Raw genomic sequence first — 22,675 nt, 5'->3', positions numbered from 1 at the left:
GTGTGTAACCATGATCACAAAAAATTATTCTCACACACTGGGTATATTACTCTCCCAATGAATGACTGCTATTAAGAGAAGGTGATCATAGCCGTTTTAATTCCCTCTGAGACAAAGGCTAATTCCTGAACTGAGCAGTATACATCAGACAAAGCAGCTTTCGCTCAAGCTCAGTCTGCTTTGTAAGCACGGAGGGGTTTTGAGCATCCTGAGGGGAGCTCTCCTCTCTGCCAGCTCTCCTGACACCCATGGGGGTTGTGGGATGCACAGAGCCCACCCTTGGTCTGCGGAGATGTGCGGAGAAGTAGGCAGCCTCCCCGCTGTGCTGCGAGTAGCTGCTGGGACTGCAGAGACCGACCGTCATGCCAGAGCGCAGGAACTCCCCGCAGAGCTGGGGGAGAAACCCTGTGACCTGCACAGACCTTTTGTGGGTGTTTGTGGGTTATGGGGGCAGGGCTTTTACTGGCAGCTGAATCTGGGGTGGGTCCTCTAAGGGTCCTTGCAAAACTTGTGAATGCAGTAAGGCTAATGTGTCCCATAGCGCAGTGCAAGCCAAGGCAATACATTTGATTTTGACCCCAGTTTACAACAGGGAAACATGGCAGGGATATTAGCTATTACCAGTGGCAATTTCTATTCTCTTACATACATTTCCTAGGATGTATAAATGTTCTCTCAGCATGCACTTAATCCTTCCTTCACAAACTAAGGAAGCAATCCATTGTTCCTGAATTACAATTTTTCTGCAACTAAGTACATTAATTTAATATGTACAGAAAAAAAAACCTCCCTTAATACGTCTAATTCTATAAAACAATAAGCATGTGTTGCCACCAATTATCCCTTGTGCATATTTTGCAGTAGCTAGATTATTAACATGAAATTACATAAAACCTTAATCAGCAGAATATAAATGCAGTTTCATCTCAAACTCCTCGTGCTAATTTCATGTCCTGGTACAACACAACACACACATCCAGCCAACACAACCAATGGCAGTACAGAAACTTCTGTACGTCTTCCTTGTTTTTTGGTATTATAAATATTTTAGAAAAAAACCAAGTCTAATATGTTCCAAGCAGTTTCAGTGCTTATGTTAATATTCTTACTAAGAAACTCTAGTTATGCACACTGGCAATGAAAATGTATGTATAATGATTTTCAGTGTATTGCACTGCAAGTGGTATATATAATTACACATGGCACAAATGCAGAGTTGTCGTGCAGAGAAATAAAAGAAAGGACAAGAAAGGCAATGGAAGCAACAACTCTACACCAACTGTTCAAGGAAGAACATGCCTTTAACTAAAAAAGAACTTTTTTTTTTCAAAGTAGCCGTCAGCACAGTAACATAAAATTACTTCACTCCGAGTTTCTCTGCATGTTAAGTCAGAGTCGAAAATTTCCATATCCCTCTTTTTTGCTGACAACTCTGCACTGATTTAAGTGCATCTGGGATGTGGCCCTTCTCAGATGCCTATGTGCAAATGTTTCCTCCATTTTGGAAAAAAGCTCCTTAGCATGGCTTCCTTCTTTGCTTTCAGAATAAAGCAGTTATACAGTACCATTTATAAGTATTTTACACACATATAGTGTTTCATAATCCAAAAACTGCCACAATTAGGATAGAGTAAGAACTGACTCACAAAGGGCAGGGGCAAATTTCCTACTGACTTCAGTGGAGGTTGGATTTATAGAAGATACGTTGTTTTTATTAGACAGAAACATGTGCACATACACACACTTCAAGGTAGGTGATGCATTGATTTCTTGAAATCCAACGGGTTTAGAGCACATAAGATGTGATTTACACTGTAGTATACTGTAGTTATTACCTCTCCCCCAAGCAAATTGAAACTCCTGTCTCCGGACAGTCTGAAGTAAGACAGGAATTCCCTACTGGGAGAGGAGACAGTGCCTGTATAAGACTGCCTTTCCCTGGCAGGTAGTGACCTGCAACTGTATTTTTAACTGTTGGCAAGGATATTCTCAAACTCTGCAAGAAATATGTTCATCCACAGAAATGTATCAACAATTTCAAACTCCCAACTAGTTTCTAGGTTTATAATATGGTAAGGAAGAACTATTTAAAAGTTAAAAGTGCTTTTGAGTAACAGCTCAAACCCAAATCTTTCCTTTCTGTTTGGAATGCAACACCTGTGCATTTATGGTTGTTTAATAACAAAGAAGCCAAAACAAAATAGTCGTAAACACTTGGAAAGTAATACCGTGCACACCTAAATAGCAGGGTTCACCCCTAAGTGCTTACTCAATCCCCTAAAAGCACCCAGCCCCTAAGAAGTCTGGTAATCTGGTTTACTGGACGCATTAGAAGTACAAGCTCTAGCCCCATGCCAGTATCCCCGCAGCCCCACCCTTTCCAGTACAGAGAGCTCATTACACACCCAAAACACAGATAAAAGAGATGCTTTAAGGCTGAACTTACTTATGAACACTACTATAATCAAGCTAAATTTATCAAGGTCAATATTCGGATTGGCAAAAGTATCACAGAATGTTGTGTAGATGATCATCAGGAGCACACAGCTGCTGATAGCACCAAACGGAGGCTTCTTCCTTTCAAGCCAGTCCTTGATGTATCTCCGGACAATCTGAAACACAAAACCCAACAGGTTGCCTCTTTTCAAAGATGCAAGGAGCCAAGTTGGGCATCACAAAGTGAATCTGACAGCGGAAAGACACAAAGAGAAGAGAGTAATTTGGATGACGGCCACAGTGGATTTCAAAGCTTCCCTGCCACACAACTCTTCTTCTGGGGAATTTAACATTTGTAGTGCAACTTCCACTGGGCGTCCATAATGAGAGTATATTTTCAAGTACATTCAAATCCATCCTTAATCATGCCAAATGTTCTTTGCTAGCTGTCACTGAGACATGCCCATTAAGCCTCCCCAAAGTTTATCTCCTCTGCTGATACTAATGGATGTATGTAATTATCACAGTCCCCTTTGCATCAACAGACAATTCCAAGTGCAACTTTGGGAATCTTAAAAATCTGACATCTTCAGGAATTTCATGACGGTAGATAATCGAAAGTGATCCATGGAACATTTTAATATTTAAATAGCTAGCGATGCACCAGAAGTTTTTAATTAAATTATAACTCAAGCTTGAAAAGCAAAAGTGCATGTGTTGTGGGAGTTTAAATAATTCAAACTCTGAATATCTAGAGTTTTTGTAAATCCAAAGACAAATGCCATTTGCACACTTTTAAAATACCAGAATTAACACATGAAAACAAGGAAACCTACTGTACTTAGCAGAACTTTTGCACTTTCAGGAAACAGAATCTGAAGTGGTTTTTCGATAATTTTTTAGAAACAACTATAAATTTTGAAGTAACTTCAACTTTCAAATTATGCCAAATACTACAGGACTAAGCCTCGGCAGATACAATGCATCTATTTCAGCCCCGCCTGGGGAGCCGCTTTTAGTTTTTCTCTTTGCTTTATATGGTTTGAAAAAACTTTTTAAAGCTTTTATCATACAGCTGCAACTTGTGTTAATTTTTCAGCAATCACATTATCTTCCCTAATCTCTCCAGAGACCTCCCGATGTTCTCTGTTACCATGCTCTTTCAGAAATAATAGCATGAGATCCTTGAAACACTTCTACCAGAGGCCTCTAAAGGTGTCTCGTTACCTTCCCATAGTGGTACCATTAGTAAACATCACCCCTATTGGTTTAATAATACAGAAGATTTTAGAGGTATTCAAGATTAATATCAAAGCATCATCACCAATGCTACCACAGGACCTTTTCACACACTAACTGACAAAGCTGCGGGATTGACCTCACAGCTGTCAGTTCTCCTCACTGCTTTCCCAGCTTGTTTGCAAGTCTCTCAATAGGGAAGTCCTGGAAGCAGCTACCCTAGTCGCCACACCAGACTTCATCGACCACATTGCAGGGCACATAGTAAAAATTTGGCACATGGGGTTCATGTAAAGCTAAGCAGGCTGAGGACCAGCACTTACCTCCCAGCACTTCTAAGCTTCCTGCTGATGAAAAATAACAGATTTACAGGAAACCATGTAAAAGAATGCTCAACACTCCAGTGAAAACACTCAGCTTTAAAATTTCACGCTTGCCAGATGTTAAAGAGAGAACACAACTCAGAATATATGGCCAAACTTCTGAAAGAGCATTCAGTGGAGCTCCTTCAGCCACCTCCTTATAAGCTACCAGGTAGGAATAAAACACTGCACTGATGAAAGAGAGGCAAGAAAGCTGAGTGAGGACACAGTGTCCAGCGTGAAAGACATCAAACAGGAAGACCAGCTTAGTCTAATCTGAGCAGATTTGGGACTCTGTAATTGTCAGAAGCAAAAAGCAAAGTTTTTCACCTCTAAAGTGAGTGTTTTCTAAGGATTTTTTTTTTTAAATTCTATTAGCCCCTAAATTAAGGTCACATTGGGGAAAAAGAAAAGCTACCTATTTATATACAGTCCTCCCAGAAGATTTAGACTGAAAGTAATGAGATGCTGAAAAAGAAAAGTGATGGTTAATTGTGCAATTGTGCCACAGTACAACTTATACTGGAGGTATTTATTATGAAAACTATACCCTTATGTCTGTTCAAGGTATAATTATATGTGACAATAATAACTTTATACACATATTTATCATGGACTGACATGTAGGAGAAAGAAAAAGCATTCTAAAACTGAATGCTGCAAGCAGGATTTCCTCAGACTCTCCAATCGGCTTATATCTTCTTTAAATATCCACCTCTATCTAGTCCGGAATTATTGTGAATCAACAACCATAAATACCAGTATGGCTTCTTACTGTACATTCTATTTTTAAAAAAATGACACATTCAGACCCTGAAGAACTAAATTGTGGCTTTAGGAAATCATCTAATCAACCTAGTGTCATGCTAAATGTGTACTTTAAGAACACAGGCAAAATACATCCTCTCTAACGCAGAATCCCATACATTTTGATCTTCTCACAAGGTTCAAGAAGATCTATAATTTCAGAGGTCGATTCAGCCTGTGGTCACTGATTGAAGGTAATCTAAATTCTTGTATAACTTAAAAGGGGAGAAATATAACCCTACAGGTAGCTGTAAAAACTCAAACAGATTTTTCACAGAGAAGCTCATGTCAGCTGATTCATTTTGACTGAAAAACAATCCATTTGTTACTTATTCATGCCCTGCAGAGTTGTTTCAGGACAAGGATGCTTTGAAAGCCTTTTAATTCTTAACCCAATTCTATAACTTTTCAGGGTTAACACAGAGCTAAAAAAAAATGGTGAAGATTGGTAGTGAAATAACAATAAATCCCACAAATACAATAAAGACAACACACAATAAAGTACAGAGCCAGCCAGCCAGCAAACTGTGTTGTGTGGTGCCGGCACTCTCTGACAAGAAGTCTAATAGAGGTTGAAGAGCCATGAGCAACGCAGATTGAAATGATTAAATAAAGAATCTCATAGGTAATTCAGAGCCTGGGCAGAGATATTAAGCTTCATTTGTCTCCAAACACAGCAAAAGCTAACAATCATTTTAGCACGTTATGGACTGTACAAAGGATGAAAGGCTCAGGCACCATACTGGTGTGCCACCTCTTAGCTGAATTAACAAAGTCCAGTATTTTGAAGTACATACCAGTACAATGGGGGACAAAGGAGGGGCAAGCACCAGAGAAACAAGCAGCTCAGAAAACATCTCCTGTGAAAAGGTGAACTCACAGCCTGGGGTAGAAATATGAATGACTGACATCCAAAACAGATGCATCAGACTGGCACACTGATGGAATAGAGGAAAAAGGGGAGTACTCTTCAGATGCAATAATTCCACAGTTCCTAGTGAAAGGGAATTCCTAACATTAAAAAATGCAGTTAAAAACATCTTGGGGGGGCTGGGGAAATGGGCAGAGATGTTGGAAGAATAATCATTATGTGAAACATAAAAGCATTTTAAAATGTACTTTACAGGGGGAAACGCTGCAGGTCACTACTACATTGTAGAGAATGCATGCACAATTTTTAAGGTACAAATCTCAAGGTACAAAGGCCTTGCAACCCGTATCCCTGCTGAGACTCCTGCAGAATTACTTCTGTGAGGGAAGGCCTTGGGGCCTCTGGTTCTATGGTAGTGATCACATTAGGTGCGACGAACTGCAAAGAATTTTGTGCAGATTTAAATGCCAGCCCCAAAGAGCAGGGAATTCCTGATGGCTGACCCAGACGTTGCACATGAAAGAACAGTGCATGGTGAATCCTTCCCTCAAACTGTGGTTTAGTGGAGAGAAGAGAGGAAGAGAAGCAAAGTTTTGTACCAGGTGATATTTTATAAATAACCTGCATGATGAAAGATGCTGATAAATGCACAGAAAAGTTAGCCGATAAAAGAACATAAACATGTCCATCAGGCAGCTACCTCCTAGTGACTAAGTCCTGGCAATCTCCAAAGATTTTTGGAAAGGCATCAGGTCGAATTTGCTTCAAAACACAGTTCCAGGCTCAAACTTTCCTCTTGTCCAGGATTTAATTTTTAACAACAAAGGAATGTAATTACACATGAATTAACAGTATTGTCCCCATTTCAATTCAGTTCTTCTACCAGAAGGGTTACATCCACAGTACTTTTCCTCCAGACTGCTCCATATCCTGCCATAACCTCCTTGTCTCAACATCAGCCTCCCTAAGCAAATGGGCTTAACTGCTCATGTGCTTAATTCACTTAACATCCCCTGTACAAAGAAACAGGAAAGCAGGTAAATAATGCTCATCTATTATAACATCATACATGAAAATAGCAGAAGATACATTATAGAAAAACAATTCACTTATGTAATGGTACCTTCATAACAGTCACACTGTAAACCTAGAAAAATTTGTCAGTAAAATAGAGCAGCTAGAGACAGTCTAGCTGAAGTGCTGGACATAAAAGACAAAAAATGCAATAAACAACGTAATTCCTTAATGTTCACTTTTAACTGAATTACATAGGGCAAGGAGATCCCCTCCTCCCATATATATGGAAGGGAATAATTTCTGACATTTCTAATACAGTACATCTTTTAAAAATTATCTAGATATTCAACTTTTTTTTTTTAAACCCATGAAGTCAAAAAAGCCAGGGGAAATGGTTCTGAAGTCACTTTTTCTATTTCCATTATATACACAAGAGTATCTCTTGGTATTTACATCATTACGCAAAGTACATTTTTCCTGATTCTATCAACATTTTGGGACTGATTTAATCTTTAACAGAATATACAATGTTTTCACTGCACTTCTGTGCCTCTGGTTTATGATGTATTGGTATGTACTTCTAAATGCCTGGACAAAACACCTGGGGCTTCACCATTTCAACAGAGAAAACACAAGTAACTTTTTCCTTATATTGAAACACACAAGGAAACAAGCTGAAACTATGCTGGATTATCATTATACCTAAGTGCAGCAGTTACCTTATTTACTTTGTCTGTTAAGGTAACATTCCTAACTCACTCTTAACTAATATTATTACTACTTATAGCAACAGACCTTTGCAATGAACTCTGCAATGCAAAGTTTTCTTCTGAAAAGCTTTGAGTCAGGCTAGATATTTGCAACAGTTCAGTAACTTCTCAGTATCTCCTCTTACACAATGATGGCAAACCAAGAAAGAATACTGCATGGAATACTGCAGTACTTCAGTGAAGCTTGGAAGACATGAAAGGGGGAAAATGGGGAAAAAAAGTGAACTAAGCTGACAATAACTGTGAAAACCAACAGAAATAATCAGATGCTGAATGAAAGGGAGATTAGGCAGGTTGTAGAAATGACATAAATAAGATGGAACATCCTTCACAGATTTCTGTAGCATAGCCACCCTCCATATACCCAAGGCCTGCAGCAGCACGGTTCTAATGCACAGACCGTTTTACAAAGCAGAGCTCATGTCAGTTCAGCCAGACCCTGTCCTGATAATTTTATAGGGACTGTACCTGTGTGAAGGCAGGCATTCTCACCTGTTCCTGTATAGTGCTATAAAGTCCCAAACTTTGTACTCATTCACCCACCTTTCTATACCTTCTAGACATCAACAAATGCCAAATCTATCCTTATTCTACAGACCGTGCAATCTAATATTTCTTTTCAGAAGGCGGGATGGAAAAAAAAAATATTTTTCTATCTGGGAAAAAGGTCTTTTTTACAAGTGTCTTGTTTTTTTTTTTTTCCCTCAGCCTACCAAACTCCCCTAAAAGCTATCGTACTCCATTATGTCAGTCAGTTTACTCCCAAGAGATCACTCCTGACACATACACACCTTCAAAGCAAGCTTTATAAAACCTACACAAGGCCATTTTCAAATTAAGTTTCACATTTTTGGGGTAATTTACAACTGTTGCTTTAAAACCTTATGAACAGATGCAACATGGCAAAAATGTGAAGGAGCCGGTAGCAGCAGTCCATGTTTTCTTCCTGTTCTGTATTTCTGTGGAGACTAGTTCTGTTCCCTGTTTGAGTCACGCGTCAGAAGGGAGTGAACTGTGGTCTGAAGGCTGTTTATCTGCCATCTCAGTTTTCTGCGACAAGCTTCTAGAAGCGCTCATCTCCCAGGGTACCACTCCTCCTCCCTGCAGTTCCACTGGATTTTGAAGAGAAAGTAGGGCTACTTCCATGTGGATTTAAGTTACAAGAACAAAAGGATTTGACACTGTTCCTTTTTTGTAACAGTTTCTTTAACTATTGTTTCCCCTCTCCACACTATAAACAAACAACAGCCTTAGGTGAACAGTACCTTCTATTCACTAGCAACTGCCACCTACCCTTCCCTTTCAATTTCTTATTCTTTAAAAATAAATACATTGCTAAGCTTTTTAGTTTCAATTTCACTGACAACTTGTATTGCAACATAGCACCCTTTTAGAGTTGTGTTTATAAGCACACCTCCCAAATGCTGATAGGGTTCCTCTGGACCATTTTGGGCAACGATGCAGAAGGCACTTAAAATTGTTTACTTGTAGGACATCAAGATTATTTTGTGTGACTGGATTCAGCGAGGATTTCTGTACAACTAGCTTCACTTTATAGATTTGGGAAGAACTACTTAGAATCATAACATTAATTTTAGCTTTCGTTAAGGTCTGTTTAATGTGAAGTGCCCACTTTACGCCAGCAGACAAATTACCAATGGGGCAACTAGAGAATGCATGAATGATAATGTACAGACAAGCTTTTTATTATTTATTCATAGAAAACAGTGGGTTTTGGTGTGCTGCTTTGAAAAATGTTCAAACTAGTAGAATATAATGAAAGCACAGTGAAAATTCTATTTCATTAACATTTAATCATAAATCGCTCTTTAATATAAAACATAAAATAAAAGTCTGTCATAAGCACTTAGGTGTAGAGAATGGAGAAAGTCTGCAAAAAGGGGAAGGGAAATATTCTGGTGGTTTTCACTGTTCCTGTTATCTGTCACTTCAGAAGAAAAAAATAAGCAAAGAAACAATAGTCTTCAGCCACATCTCACAACTGGTCACAAAGAAACTGCTTAGATGTTTCTTGAAACCTTACATTTTGCTAGCTAAAAGTATTACCAACATCTATAGAGAAGGAAACAATTATTTTAGCAAAATCACAACAGCTCAGGAGCAGCAATCTTCATCAGAACTCTGCTACCCAGGCAAAAAAATAATCAGAACTTCAAGCTGTCAAAATTCAAAAATCTTTTCCACAAAATATCTATTACCATGTTTATTGTATAACAAGTATTCTCAAATTCCCCTTAGAGGTATACGAGAGTGGTGCACAAGTAACAAGCTCTTACACACTACAGATCTTCAAGGCTTATAGAACATTAGATCTTTATAAAATACTATAGATTATGTCTCTTTTCAAGACCTCTTGTCAGAGAGGTCTTATTCGTTACTCTATAAATACAAATGCAATATTACACTATCAATAATGATTTGAGTAACATCATACTGTCAATTAGCCAAACACATCTGTAGACACAGAGGACACAGGCCACAACTTAGACAACCTGCACATCTCTGACAGAACAGAGTGATTCTCCTTATTGAAGGTCAGCTATCAGTAACTGCTATCTGTAAGACTCAGTGCCTTTAACAGATCTTTCTTTACCTAAGAAATGGCAGCCACCACCTGAGCAGAGTCTGTACCTGCAGCCCCTTACACATTTCATTGTCAGAGGCTAGAAAAGCATGTTTGACTCCTGTCAAAGGCAGTCTTGCCACACTGAAAAATTGTTCAAGAAACAGTAGAAAATAAGCATCAATTACACTATTGTGACTTCTTTCTCCCAGCCATCATTAAAAATTCTGACAAGTCAGCCAAGCAACCAAAACTCTTGATACATTTTGCCATAAAGCAAACAAAACAAATCTAAAAGCACCTTCTCATCTGCTTTGCTTATATCCCAGGGGCTGCTCAAACAGCCGGCTCTGCAGCCTGCTCAGAACATGAGCATTTAGGCAACACAGGTTTTCCCAGAGGCGAGATTTTTTTAAAGGAAAATAAAGCCCTTGGAGAATGCTTCCTATAAGCAGCCTTCTCTGTTTTACACTGATGTGGATCAAGCGTAAAGCCTCTGTTCATCACAGCTGAGCTAGGAAGGCTGAACAGAAGCAATCCTGCAAGCAGGCAGGTTCCAAGCTCATTTTTCCCCCAGTCAAGCTCTTTGCTACGAGGTAACATTACCAGACCTTCTCCCACTGACTTTTCTGCTGCACAGTGTGACTGCACATGGTAAGGAACTGACATTGTGGGCATAAAATGATATATTAGAAGTAATTGCTGAAACCGTCATTCATAAATTGTGGGCCGTTATCTCTTAGTGCATCTGGAATCCCAGAGTGAGCATCTTGTGATTCACAAAGCAATATTACGTTGCTGTGTCGTGTGTTGTGCAACAGCTCAGTAATGAGTGAGTAGTGGTCTGCGAACTAAATCCAAAACTTCACATTTAATCAGAACAGATCCATGCCACCTCCAGATGAAGTGCAAGCAGACCTCACTGTATCTCTTAGCGTCAGTCCTTTCCTTGCTTATTGTTTGATTACTGCATGTTATTTTTAGATATCCATCTTCAAAAGTGGCTTTTATTTCTATCTGGGCCTGTTGGTTTACCTTTGTACAGTTCTGCGTAATCAAGACCATCAATGTAAACTACCCTTGGTATTTTTGATCTGTAGCTATCCTTAGCATTTCCTCTCTTCCATATCCTCTGAAAAAATGTAATCAAGTGCAATAACTTCAGAAACAAAGTCTTTATGCTTTGTTGAAGTGTACTTATAAAATGCAGTCTTAAATAAATTAGTGATTGAATTACACAAGCTTTAAGATTCTGTTTTTTCTTTCATTCTTTATCAGAGCTCCTAAATCACACCTGCTCTCAGTTAAGTCTCATCACAATTCTGATTTTGAACTTATGCTCATTCAGAGCACTTATTTCATATGCTTACTGCTCAATTCATGTTACTTAACCTTACTATTTAGTGCAGCCAAAAAATCCCCAACTCCACCAGTTAGCTCACATCACAATTTCTTGTAACACCTTTCCAAAGTAACATGCCATTATATGTATAGATGAAAGTCCTCTTGAAATTTTGCAATCACTCTGTCTAGCAGTCTGCCATCATGTTCAGACTTATTACGTTGTAGTACAGATTGCTGACACTCCATCAACATACATTACTTTATTGCTAGACTTGCTGCCACAATGAGATAAGAATGTGATACTCAGGTAGGTTCATCAGCAGCCTTTTATGGTCCTAATTATTAAGGAGATTCTTAGGCATTTAACTCAAAGCACATGAGCAATTCAATAGCCTTCAGGGACACAGAGGTTTTGTCCATTTTCCACATAGTATGATCGTAGCCTGGTTGCACAGGTACTGATGCTGGTGGCTACTGTCATGCTTATCATGCTCATCTTCTTATTAGACTTTAATGAGGTTTTTGGATCATATCAGAAACAAACTTCACTAGGACTTTGCTAAGTTACAGTACATGCCAATTGTGAAATGTGCAATTATAGTTTGATACAAGACTGACTGACACTTCAACATAGGGCAGGCAATGACAGATATTCTTAACCTCATCCAGGGTGCTCCTTCATAAGCTCCACTTACATTTTGCCAACATTTTAACCACGCTTTCCATTTCAAAGTCTGCTTTAGGGTGACAACATTCAGAAAGTTCCAGCTGAACCCAGAGTTAAACTGGATGCTAGAATCAGCAACAGTAGCCCTTGAATGGCAAATCATTAGCCAATGAACTGCAAATGCCACTGATATTCCCTTCAGGCATTCTGAATGCCTGAGAACAACCAATACTTACAAGTACATAAGAATGAGGCTTCGGGTGTTTTGGTGTCCAAGAATAGTGGACACTTCTGACAACTTTTGGTCTTAATATAGCAATTTCCCACTATGACGTAGGAAAAAAAAAAGAAAAAATGAACCAAAAAACAAAAAAAACCCAAACCAGATACTAGAGAGACAACTGTCACAGAAAATCTTATATTGCAATTAGTATCTTTACATTCAGTGAAAGTTTTCTATCATACGCCATGAAAAATAAAGTCTTGTTTTACAATATGGACAGTGAGTATAAAAGGAAATATTGAACAGCTGCTCATTCCATGAATATTCTCCATTCACCGTAACAAATGATACAATAGCCATGCAGAAAGAACAGTTTGCAATTGTGCAATTAAAACCCTTATTGTAAGGCATATGCTCGAGAAGCCTTAATTTTAGATTTTTTAACTTCTGACTACTTAGCCCTTGTATGTTTATTAACGTTGAGAATTTTTTTATTCCTGTAATTAGTAGTAGATACTACACAGAGAGAAGTTCCTTCATCATCCAGGCAAAGGGCATGTGACAAAAGGACTATATAGTATTCTCAAAGCTCATTTGCATGGGGCTGGAATTTCTCACAGTCTGGGCTGCCATTTTTCCCACTTTATGTTCACAAACTCCCTTCTCGATATGCAGTAGCGTATGTTTGTGGTAGTGAGGGACAGATGCTCAATCTCAACAAAGATCAATGTGGCTCCAGGGAGCACTGTAGCATCTTTTCTCTGATATTAGACTTTACTATCCTGAGGCTGTTCCTATGTGCCAGCTTATCAGGTTGCCAGTCTGTCTTTAAGATAGCTCTCTTTATCTTATTTTTTTAAGTAAGAATGTATATTTAAAAGACATACCTGTCCAATAATAAGGGGGACTACAACAGTCATAAACAGCTGCGAGAATATAGATGTAAAAGGCACAGAGGAGGATGATCCAAGCTACAAAATAAAAGCATACCATTAATATTGCACTTTTTCTTAGTATCTGCAAATTTCATACATAGATATCACACGTTATTATGTGCTTTATTTTACACATAAAAAAATGAAGTATGTGCACACATGTTTAATTGTGAAGTCCCAATAAAGCGTTCGGTATCCCACAATAACAAAAGTAAAAATATCTCTGATTGATTATTTTATAACCTAAGGTAATATTTCCATCAATATTCATCCGATTGAAACCCTGCTACACATACATGCCAAATAAATCACAGGATCACAGAATGATCAGAGTTGGAAGGGACCTCTGGAGATCATCTAGTCCAACTCCCCCGCCAAAGCAGGTTCACCTACAGCAGGTCACACAGGAACACGTCCAGACGGGTTTTGAATGTCTCCAGGGAAGGAGACTCCACAACCTCTCTGGGCAGCCTGTTCCTGTGCTCTGCCACCCTCAGAGTAAAGAAGTTTTTCCTCATGTTCAAGTGGAACTTCCTGTGCTCCAGCTTGTGCCCATTGCCCCTTGTCCTGTCACTGGGCACCACTGAAAAGAGCCTGGCCCCATCCTCTTGACACCCGCCCTTTAGATATTTTTAAGTGTTGATAAGGTCCCCTCTCAGTCTTCTCTTCTCCAGGTCTCTCAGCCTTTCTTCATAAGAAAGATGCTCCAGCCCCCTGATCATCTTCATAGCCCTCTGCTGGACTCTCTCCAGTAGCTCCCTGTCCTTCTTGAACTCGGGGACCCAGAACTGGACACATTACTCCAGAGGTGGCCTCAGCAGGGCAGAGTAGAGGGGGAGGAGAACCTCACTCGACCTGCTGGCCACCACCTTGTTAATGCATCCGAGTAAGTAAACTATAAGTAAACAATATAAGCATTTATAGGACAACAATCTAAAAAGACAGGGAGTGAATCTTCCTAACTAAACAGTTAGCTCAGCTAACCTTAACGTTTATACAAATATCAAGGAACAAAAATTGGTGCAGTTATTTCAATAAATAAATAAAAATAATAAAATAGTGAAGACATTCACATGTTTTATTTCAATGATGCTAAAAAAAGAGTTCTACTGAAAGTATATAACAATTCTTTCATTAAGACAACTAGACTGTGACAGGCTTAGTCTTCAAATAGGTGATCTCTTTATGATTGTAAATGCTAAACAGTATATTTTTTAAAGATGTAGGTAGAAAGGGTGAACAGTCAGTGGGATACTTTTACAACCTACTTCAGAATGTTTAGGAAAGTATGCAGTATTGTTTACATTCTGATTAGACTTGTTTTATACTAGGTCATTGAAAAGTTTCATTTAATGTAATTTCACATATCTTTAACAGCAACAGAACGTGTATTAAGAAATATATAGTAAAAAGACTGCAATAGCATTGTCAGAGCTTCCACAGACAACTGTTTCTCTCATGATGAGGATAAGCGACATAACATAGAGGATTTCACAGATCTACATTATTTTGTGTTTTGCACTTCACTTTAAAGATCCTCAAAACGATGACAGATTCAGAATCTTTTCAGCTCCATCTAAACGATGCTGATTTCCTAAAACATTCTCACATACAACATTCTCATAAATTACACTCAGATTGCATTATACTTTTGACACTTATCTTCCTTTCAAAGCTACCTGCAGACATGATAGACAAGGTATTGTACAATCTAGTCACCTCCTATAACTGCCTAGAAAAATCAACATATGGCCATAAAAATGGGTTTGGCATAAAACCAGGTTCTCCAGAAATTCAAAGAACAGAAAAAACCAGAAATTTCACACACCAAAGTATTTTACTTTATTCAGAAATGCACAACTGCAACATTTACCTACAGAAAATAATCTGATGTAAAAACACCAATTATACCACTTTTGCAGTGTATATGCACTGCTTTTTGTAAATTATATTTGTATGTGCACTGCTTGGGAACAAGTATGTGCATAGCCTATGGGGCTGTCTATATGCAAGCTGAGCTTTTGGTGCATGTGAATGGCATCAGAACTGGGAAACGGCACAAAATAGCATTCACTTCTGACACTAGAAAATCATGGGACTTTGAGTGTTGCTTGGCCAGCTTGGAGTTTAAAAGAGTGGGAACAGTTCAAATCTACTCTTTTCTTTAAACATACTCCACCACTTGCTTTCATATGTCCCTTTCTGAATACACTCTAGGTAGAGAGCCTTGGGCAGAACGTACAGGATACGGCTGTTTCCTACGCATTACCTTAACTGGCAACAACAGGTAGGACGCGGTTTGGCCATTTAAATAAATTACAGCATCTCATCCCCACCACCTCCAATTTTAACAATGTGGCCACAGAAGATTGTTAGAGGGGACCTAAGATGGTGTTTATCACCGAGACTTTTGGTCTGCAAGTAGGGTGCAAATGAGACCACCAAGATTAAGGAGCCTAAATGTCTGATAGAGTCCAAGAGGAAGAAGTAAAGGCTGGCAGGGGAAGAATCAGATCACCCACAGGAGTGCCTGACGTCAGGCAGTACAGCTACTCCATTCCCAAGGGACACGAGGCACTCTGCATGATTCCTTGCAGAAAGTGGAACAGAAAACTCCATCATACCACTCATGAACTCTTTGTTGTCTTAATTCTTGTAAGGAGCTTCTGAAATTTTAAAAGGTCCACAGTTTTTCAAACCATATTTGGACTTACTTTTTGCTACGTGCTGAGGAGCTAAAAGCATTGGTTACTGTGCATTTAAGGAAGCTTTCTCAAGTGAAAGTGAAGATTTTTAAACTTTAAAATCTGCTTGGGTCACAGAGGAGTGAATATAACTAAGCAGTCTGCATGCCAAGCCCCTCTGCATAGCTTCATGAGACTATGACACTTTGGCAGTGGCTCTTGTGCATTTTTATAAAATTATTGATTGGACTTCAGAGTTTTATGCTTAGTGGATGCATAATCAGTTTCTAAGTCAGGAACAAAAAACTGTTCAATATAACACACTGTTGAAAAAGGCAGCCATTCAAACAGCAATACTCTTGCCAGCTTTTTTAACTATTACTTCAAACGCAGTGTCTTCGAGCTGTTGTGGATTCTTAAGCACTTGGTATATATAAGGATATATTTTGGTTTGGTTGTAGGGTTTTTTGGTTTGTTTGGTTGTTTTGTTTTGATTTTTACATACTTAGAAACTGAATTGCAGGTACTGTGCTGGGATGCTAAACCAATTTACCTACAAACAGTGAAACTATTTTATTCAAAGAAGCAATCTTCTATATCAGGATATCGGATATGGTTATTCACTTTGTCCACTTCACCCCACCCATTCAGGTTTGGCCGCCCTCCTTGTTATAATAATCTCCATGCCTAAAAATGAACCTTTCTCCACAGGCAAACAAACAGAAGTACTGTAAGAACTGTTGTAAAAGCATCATAGAATCAAACTGCCAATTTATAGCTACAAAAAATAATCTGACTGGAATCTCTACCGGAAGATAAAATGCATCATTTAAAAAGCTATCACAAGTTTTCATGCCAGCATACTGTCTATGCTTACTTTAGAACATTTTTTAAACAAAAGTTTGATGTTGTAAAGTGATCGTTATGTGCTGTTCTGGATAGCAGCATTTCAGTTAAAGGTTTATTAATAAGCCAGGCCTGCCTGAATAGACTTACTATTCAAAAAAAGACCCTGAAAATTCTTGCTCATGGAAAGGCACTTTTCACTTAAATAATCTGAGTGATTTCAGAAGGACAACTCATCTGAGCAGGAACTGCCCCTTCTGCAAGTGTTTGCTGGATATGGCTGTAATGAAAGAGAACTCCAGTCAAATCTTTCCAAACAATTCTGTCACCGTGCATTACTTCTAACCTGACCTGCAGCATTCTCGCTAATTTAGTCCTAGACCCTTCTTCTCAAGAGACTGACTGTTTTAAAAAACTCCTGGCAAATTATTTAGTGGGTTTCTTTATGAGTTTGTGGTAGAAACATTTGCTTATCCTTAATTGATAGGGTCTATTTAACTGGTTCTGGAAAAAACAAAAAGCAAAAAACAATCAACCATCCAAAGGAAACCTTCTTTGCATAAAACCAAGACAATTCCACTTCCCAGCCTAGACTACCTCCACAAGCCAGATGCTCCATTCTTATCTTTCTGGCCGACCAGGCAGGTATCACTGTGGGTGCTCCCACATTAACAACTGCCACTGATTCAGAAGAAACACACCTCCTACCAGTCACACCAAATTATAATCCAGTGCCACATGTGCTGCACATATCGAGTCTGCTTTAGAGGCAGCTGTCCTTTGGGGGCCCGACTCTTCCAGTGTTCTCCCACAATTAACATGCTTCCTCAGGTTGCGCCTTTGTGCTCTTCATACACCATCAGCCAGCTTCAGCCTTGCCATTTGTTGAGCACAGACGAGGAAGCAAGGCAGGGGTGAAGAAAGGGTAGAACTGAGGGGGAGGGTCACTGGCTGCTCTCTCATGCAAGATGTTTAATTTAAGCTTTTCTTCTCCACCTTCAGGTCAGGCTACTCTGATACTCATCTTTTTAAATTTTGTGTTCAGTGCTGTATTACCACTGCTTTTGGTTACTTTCATCCAGTCCAGAATCAGCTGACTTAGAAGCCTGTCTGGACCACCCCATGTGTTAATCTCTTTATGTCCTGTTGTGGATGACAACCCCATTACAGAAAGGACAAGGAAGGTGATGCACTTTTGGAAGAGATGCGGATGGGATCCAGTTCAATAATGAAGGACAACGAACAAGAGTGACCAGCTGAACTAAGGCCTCCCTTGCTTTGGACTCTTTCCAGAAGCCTTATCCTGTGGTAAGCTGTGTTACAGCAGAGAAGTATGCACATCGCCCTCAGGAACCCAGGTGCTTGGCAAATGGAAATACTTTGCAGCAAATACACTGCAACAGGCAGTAACTGTAATGGTGCTGAGGCTCTGGCAAGTAGGAAACCTCCGTGCTGCTCCACAGGACCAGCTCTAGATTTCAGGTAGGAGGTCAAAAGAGACAAAACGGTCCTTCCTACATAACATTTCACAGCAGTCCAAACAGAGCTGGCAGGTCACTGGGATGCTCTTCCTACTTCACTGCTTTAAAGGCATTCACATGCAGAGCGTTCAGGTATCTAGGGAAGGCAGAGAAGCTGCGTAGAAGATTCCAGCTCCCAGCAACTGACCAAGAGTCATTGGTACTGAATTGTACACCTCTAATGGGTGCTAACAGCAGCAGAAGGAAGGCAAGGGGAGGCATATCACCGAGAATGAAGTTTCTATAAAATGTATTTAGATTTTACAATAAAGCTTTTATCAAAAACTGCAAGTTGTCTGTTGCCTCAGAGAAAGGGGCTAAAGGTACAACAGAGATCATGTTCAAAGGTTTGGCAGTCGTTTATTTTAACAAATAGATCTTTCACTGTTATTCTTAAGAATTAAAGACAGACTTAAGTCTCCAGTTCTGCTAAAGAAAAGAGATACTCTGGTATTATGGTACATTTTTTCAAATTCTTGCATATTCTAGATGCTTCTGTGGCCATGGGAATTGATTTGGCACAAACATAAAAGAACCTAGCTGTCTACATATACCCCCCAGTTTTGTTTAAAAAAAAAAAATAAAGAAATCAAAGTTTCATAATCAGAAGTGTGGAGAAAGAAAAGCTGACAATCTGTCAACTTTTTTTTTTTTTTTTTTTTTTTCTCTTTTTCCTGGCTTGGACGACATGTGTATATTCTGGGGTTCCCTTGTTAAGTGATCACAGATGCCTAATCCAATTCTGGGTTCCCCTATGACACATTAAATACCAAGCCAATCCAAACATACTTGTCGATTTTAAAGCCTTTTATAGAGCTGTAAAAATAGCCATAGGTGTTCCTAATCTGAAATATACCAGAACTACTCTTCCACTTTACCATGGTACAGTGATCTTGAGCGCTAATATAAAGAAATGAGATCAAGAGTACAACCCAAAGGAACCTAAATGGGAGTTAGATGATTAATACCCTCGGAGAGCTGAGACTTAAGGACTAGTATCCAAAAACTCTGCTGCAAACAAGGGGGTGGCTAACTGGAAAGAAATAGATTATTAAATACAGGATAATTAAGAACCATGAATACTATGTATTCATGAAAAAGGCAGCTGTGACATACCAGAAGAAATAAATCAATCAAGGTAGGAGACACTTGTTACATTGCACAAGCCTGGATAAGCCCTTGTGAAGAACACTGCATAGCTATGCACGATTGTTATTACCTGGATTGAAGAAGGAATTAAAACTAGAACAGGTGCACAAAACACCTCTAAAAAAGGGATATGTTTTAATTTTTTTTTCTATTTCTGTTTCAAAGATTAGAAATGCGTGGCTTGTTTAGCTGAGATGACTGAAAACTGGGAAAGAGGACAGGATTGTACACTATGTCTGAGCCATGGTGATAAACTGCAGAGAAGTGCTATTCAGGTGTATAACACTGGCAACAAAGACAAATGGGTAAAACACCTGTCAAAAATACTTACTGGAAATCAGGTTTCTGCTCATCAGAAATATAAGTTTCTAGTATTGCAAGGGTGGAGGGAGAGCAAAAATCTTTACTTTTAAGTTGGATCATGTTCAGTTTTGAGGTGAATAGGACAGCATGGAAAATAGGCAGACTGGGTGAGTCGGGCTATGATCCTCCTGGTATCCTGGTTCTGTGATCCAGTTATGATGTGTGGTTAGTTTCTGCTATGTAGAAGCATGATGTGTACTTAAAAGGCTCCCCTAGTATTGTGTAGGTGAAAATTTCAAGAGCAAAACCAAGTAGAAAAGTCCTCCACAGAAACATTACATATTTTAAAGTCTTCTACCTAGACAAATTTACAATATTTTGTGCGTGTGTCAGGAAGAGGCAGGGCCCCTGTTATTCTCTCATTGTTATTTGTATCAAATTTATATAACAAAGCCATAAAAAGTGAATTTGAAAAAGTAATAAAATGATTACATAAATATTTCATGGCAGTCATTAAAAAGTTCTAGTTAACTGTAAAGGGTTTGGATCAGATTAGAGAATTTTGTCTTCCCAATGATTAAAGGGAAAGGAAGTGGTGAGGTAAATAACCAGGTAGAAATAATGATGCACTTTAAATCTTCCACATGGATGAGTTAATCTGTTAACAGCTAATGCACTATGCTGCTTCCCCCCCTTCCCCCCCCTCACTGTAATCAGCCTTTTGTCACATACTAGTGAAATCCATTAGCTGCAACTTCCTTATTAACTTCCAAGGCTTTCCAGCTACTAAAGTATTTGCATATTTAACAATTCATTTGACTGGTATCAACTCTCATTTACCAAGTGCTTGAGAGGGAAAACAAGGCATAGTCTGTAGAAATTCTGTTAAAAAAAAAATATGTAATGACAGGTCCTTTCAATAAAAAGATTCATCTGAAATACACGGGATTGGAGATTTGGCAAAAATTTGAGAAGTATCACAAATTTAAACCAATGTTTTTATTTAAGGATTGTAAGTACAGGGGAAAGCTTTTAACTTCAATATTTCAATCAGCTTCTAGTTTCATTCACGTCCTTATTCACCAGTCATTTTATTTCAGTTTTCTCCATGATACTCTCACAGAATTTCCTTCACTTGTCTACCCCTGAATTCTTTCAGCAGTGCTACTTTCTAGTACTTATGGCATCACCACTACAATGCCACCATAAAAATAGTTACTATAAAATTCAGAAATTTGAGAGGGTACCAGAAAAGAAAACATCACCGAATACAGCAAGAAAAGAAGCAAGCTGACAAAGCCTTGGGAAGATTCCATTTTGAGACAAATGTCATGGTAATCTTCTTTGGTAAAACAACAAAGATGGGAGCAATGCATGACAGTTACACGGAGGTTTTTGCCAAGTGTATTTTTAAAAATACACATGAATTTTGCATTGGCTCTTTAACATTCCATATTAACTGGTTTGCAGACTTGCTTCTGAAGCATGCAAAGTACATAAGAATGTAAAATACTTACTTATCCCTAACATTTTCTTTGATGGCTTTCAATAAAAATACATAGATTCACACACCTTGACTTTTTTACTTTGATAGCTAACTAGCTATCCAACAACTGAAGAGACCACATCTGTCAGGCTTTGAGTGTCAACAGTAAGGGTAATACCAGGGTGGCAGAGCTGGGATACTGCGCCATAAAAATGGCAGCATCACATTTAGCTCCAACAGGTGTGCAGATGACTGACTTCTTGTATTCTGATACCGAACACAACCAACAAAATCATAAGCTTGTGTGGCTTGGTAAAATTGCCAGTTCACGTGCCCAATCGACTTTAAGGAGAGAAAGGGCAACTCCATCCCAATGTGGCTGGAAAGGAACAGACCTATATTCACATGAAAAAAGTAACTCTCCATCATCCTCTTACATGGTAGTACAATATCTGTGCTCAATCTCCTTCCAGAGCAAATGCAAGACATGACCTTCCTGAGGTATCAGGCTGGCCTCCATCCAGTGCAATACAAAGGCATATGAAATCCCTCAATCATAGAATCATTAAGTTGGAACAGACCTCTAAGATCATCAAGTCCAACCATTGACCTAATAACCATGCCCACTAAACCATGTCTAGAATCACAGAATGGTCAGAGTTGGAAGGGACATCTGGAGATCACCTAGTCCAACTCCCCCTGCCAGAGCAGGACCACCTAGAGTAGGTCACACAGGAACGCGTCCAGGCAGGTTTTGAATGTATGCATAAAAGGAGACTCCACAGTCTCTCTGGGCAGCCTGTTCCAGTGCTTTGTCGCCCTCATAGTGAAAAAGTTTTTCCTTATGTTAACACGGAACCTCCTATGCTCCAGCTTGCACCCGTTGCCCCTTGTCCTGTCATTGGTCATCACCGAGAAGAGCCCGGCTCCATCCTCCTGACACTCGCCCTTTACATATTTATAAACATTAATGAGGTCACCCCTCAATCTCCTCTTCTCTAAGCTAAAGAGACCCAGCTCCCTCAGCCTTTCATCTTAAGGGAGATGTTCCACCCTCTTAACCATCTTTGTGGCTCTGTGATGGACTCCTTCAAGCAGTTCCCTGTCCTTCTTGAACTGAGGGGCCCAGAACTGGACACAACATTCCAGATGCGGTCTCACTAGGGCAAAGTAGACGGGGAGGACAACCTCTCTCGACCTACTGACCACAGCCCCTCTAATACACCCTAGGATGCCATTGGCCTTCTTGGTCCCGAGGGCACATTGCTGGCTCATGGTCATCCTGCTGTCCACCAGGACGCCTTCCCCTACGCTACTCTCTAACAGCTCATTCACCAACCTATACTGGTACATGGAAGTAGCCATATCATAACATAGAAGTGCCACATCTACACATTTTTTGAACACCTCCAGGGACGATGACTCCACCACT

At 39.3% G+C, this 22,675-nt stretch overlaps 1 protein-coding gene across 2 annotated transcripts in view; it reads right to left on the bottom strand.

Moving 5' to 3' along the window:
- The window catches only part of SLC10A7 (solute carrier family 10 member 7), a 151,928-nt gene that overhangs the window by 22,544 nt on the left and 106,709 nt on the right, over nt 1-22,675 (bottom strand). For both annotated transcript variants that reach the window (XM_086464258.1, XM_086464259.1), the window contains 2 exons: nt 13,208-13,291; nt 2,447-2,612 (listed from right to left, as the gene is read on the bottom strand). In XM_086464258.1, the coding sequence (XP_086320384.1) occupies nt 2,447-2,612; nt 13,208-13,291 (250 nt within the window). The remainder of the gene's footprint in view (nt 1-2,446; nt 2,613-13,207; nt 13,292-22,675) is intronic.

Source organism: Leptosomus discolor, chromosome 4 (genome assembly GCF_034619465.1).
Source record: "Leptosomus discolor isolate bLepDis1 chromosome 4, bLepDis1.hap2, whole genome shotgun sequence".
NCBI classification, from domain to species: Eukaryota; Metazoa; Chordata; class Aves; order Leptosomiformes; family Leptosomidae; genus Leptosomus; species Leptosomus discolor.
This window is presented reverse-complemented; position numbering and strand designations above follow the sequence as displayed.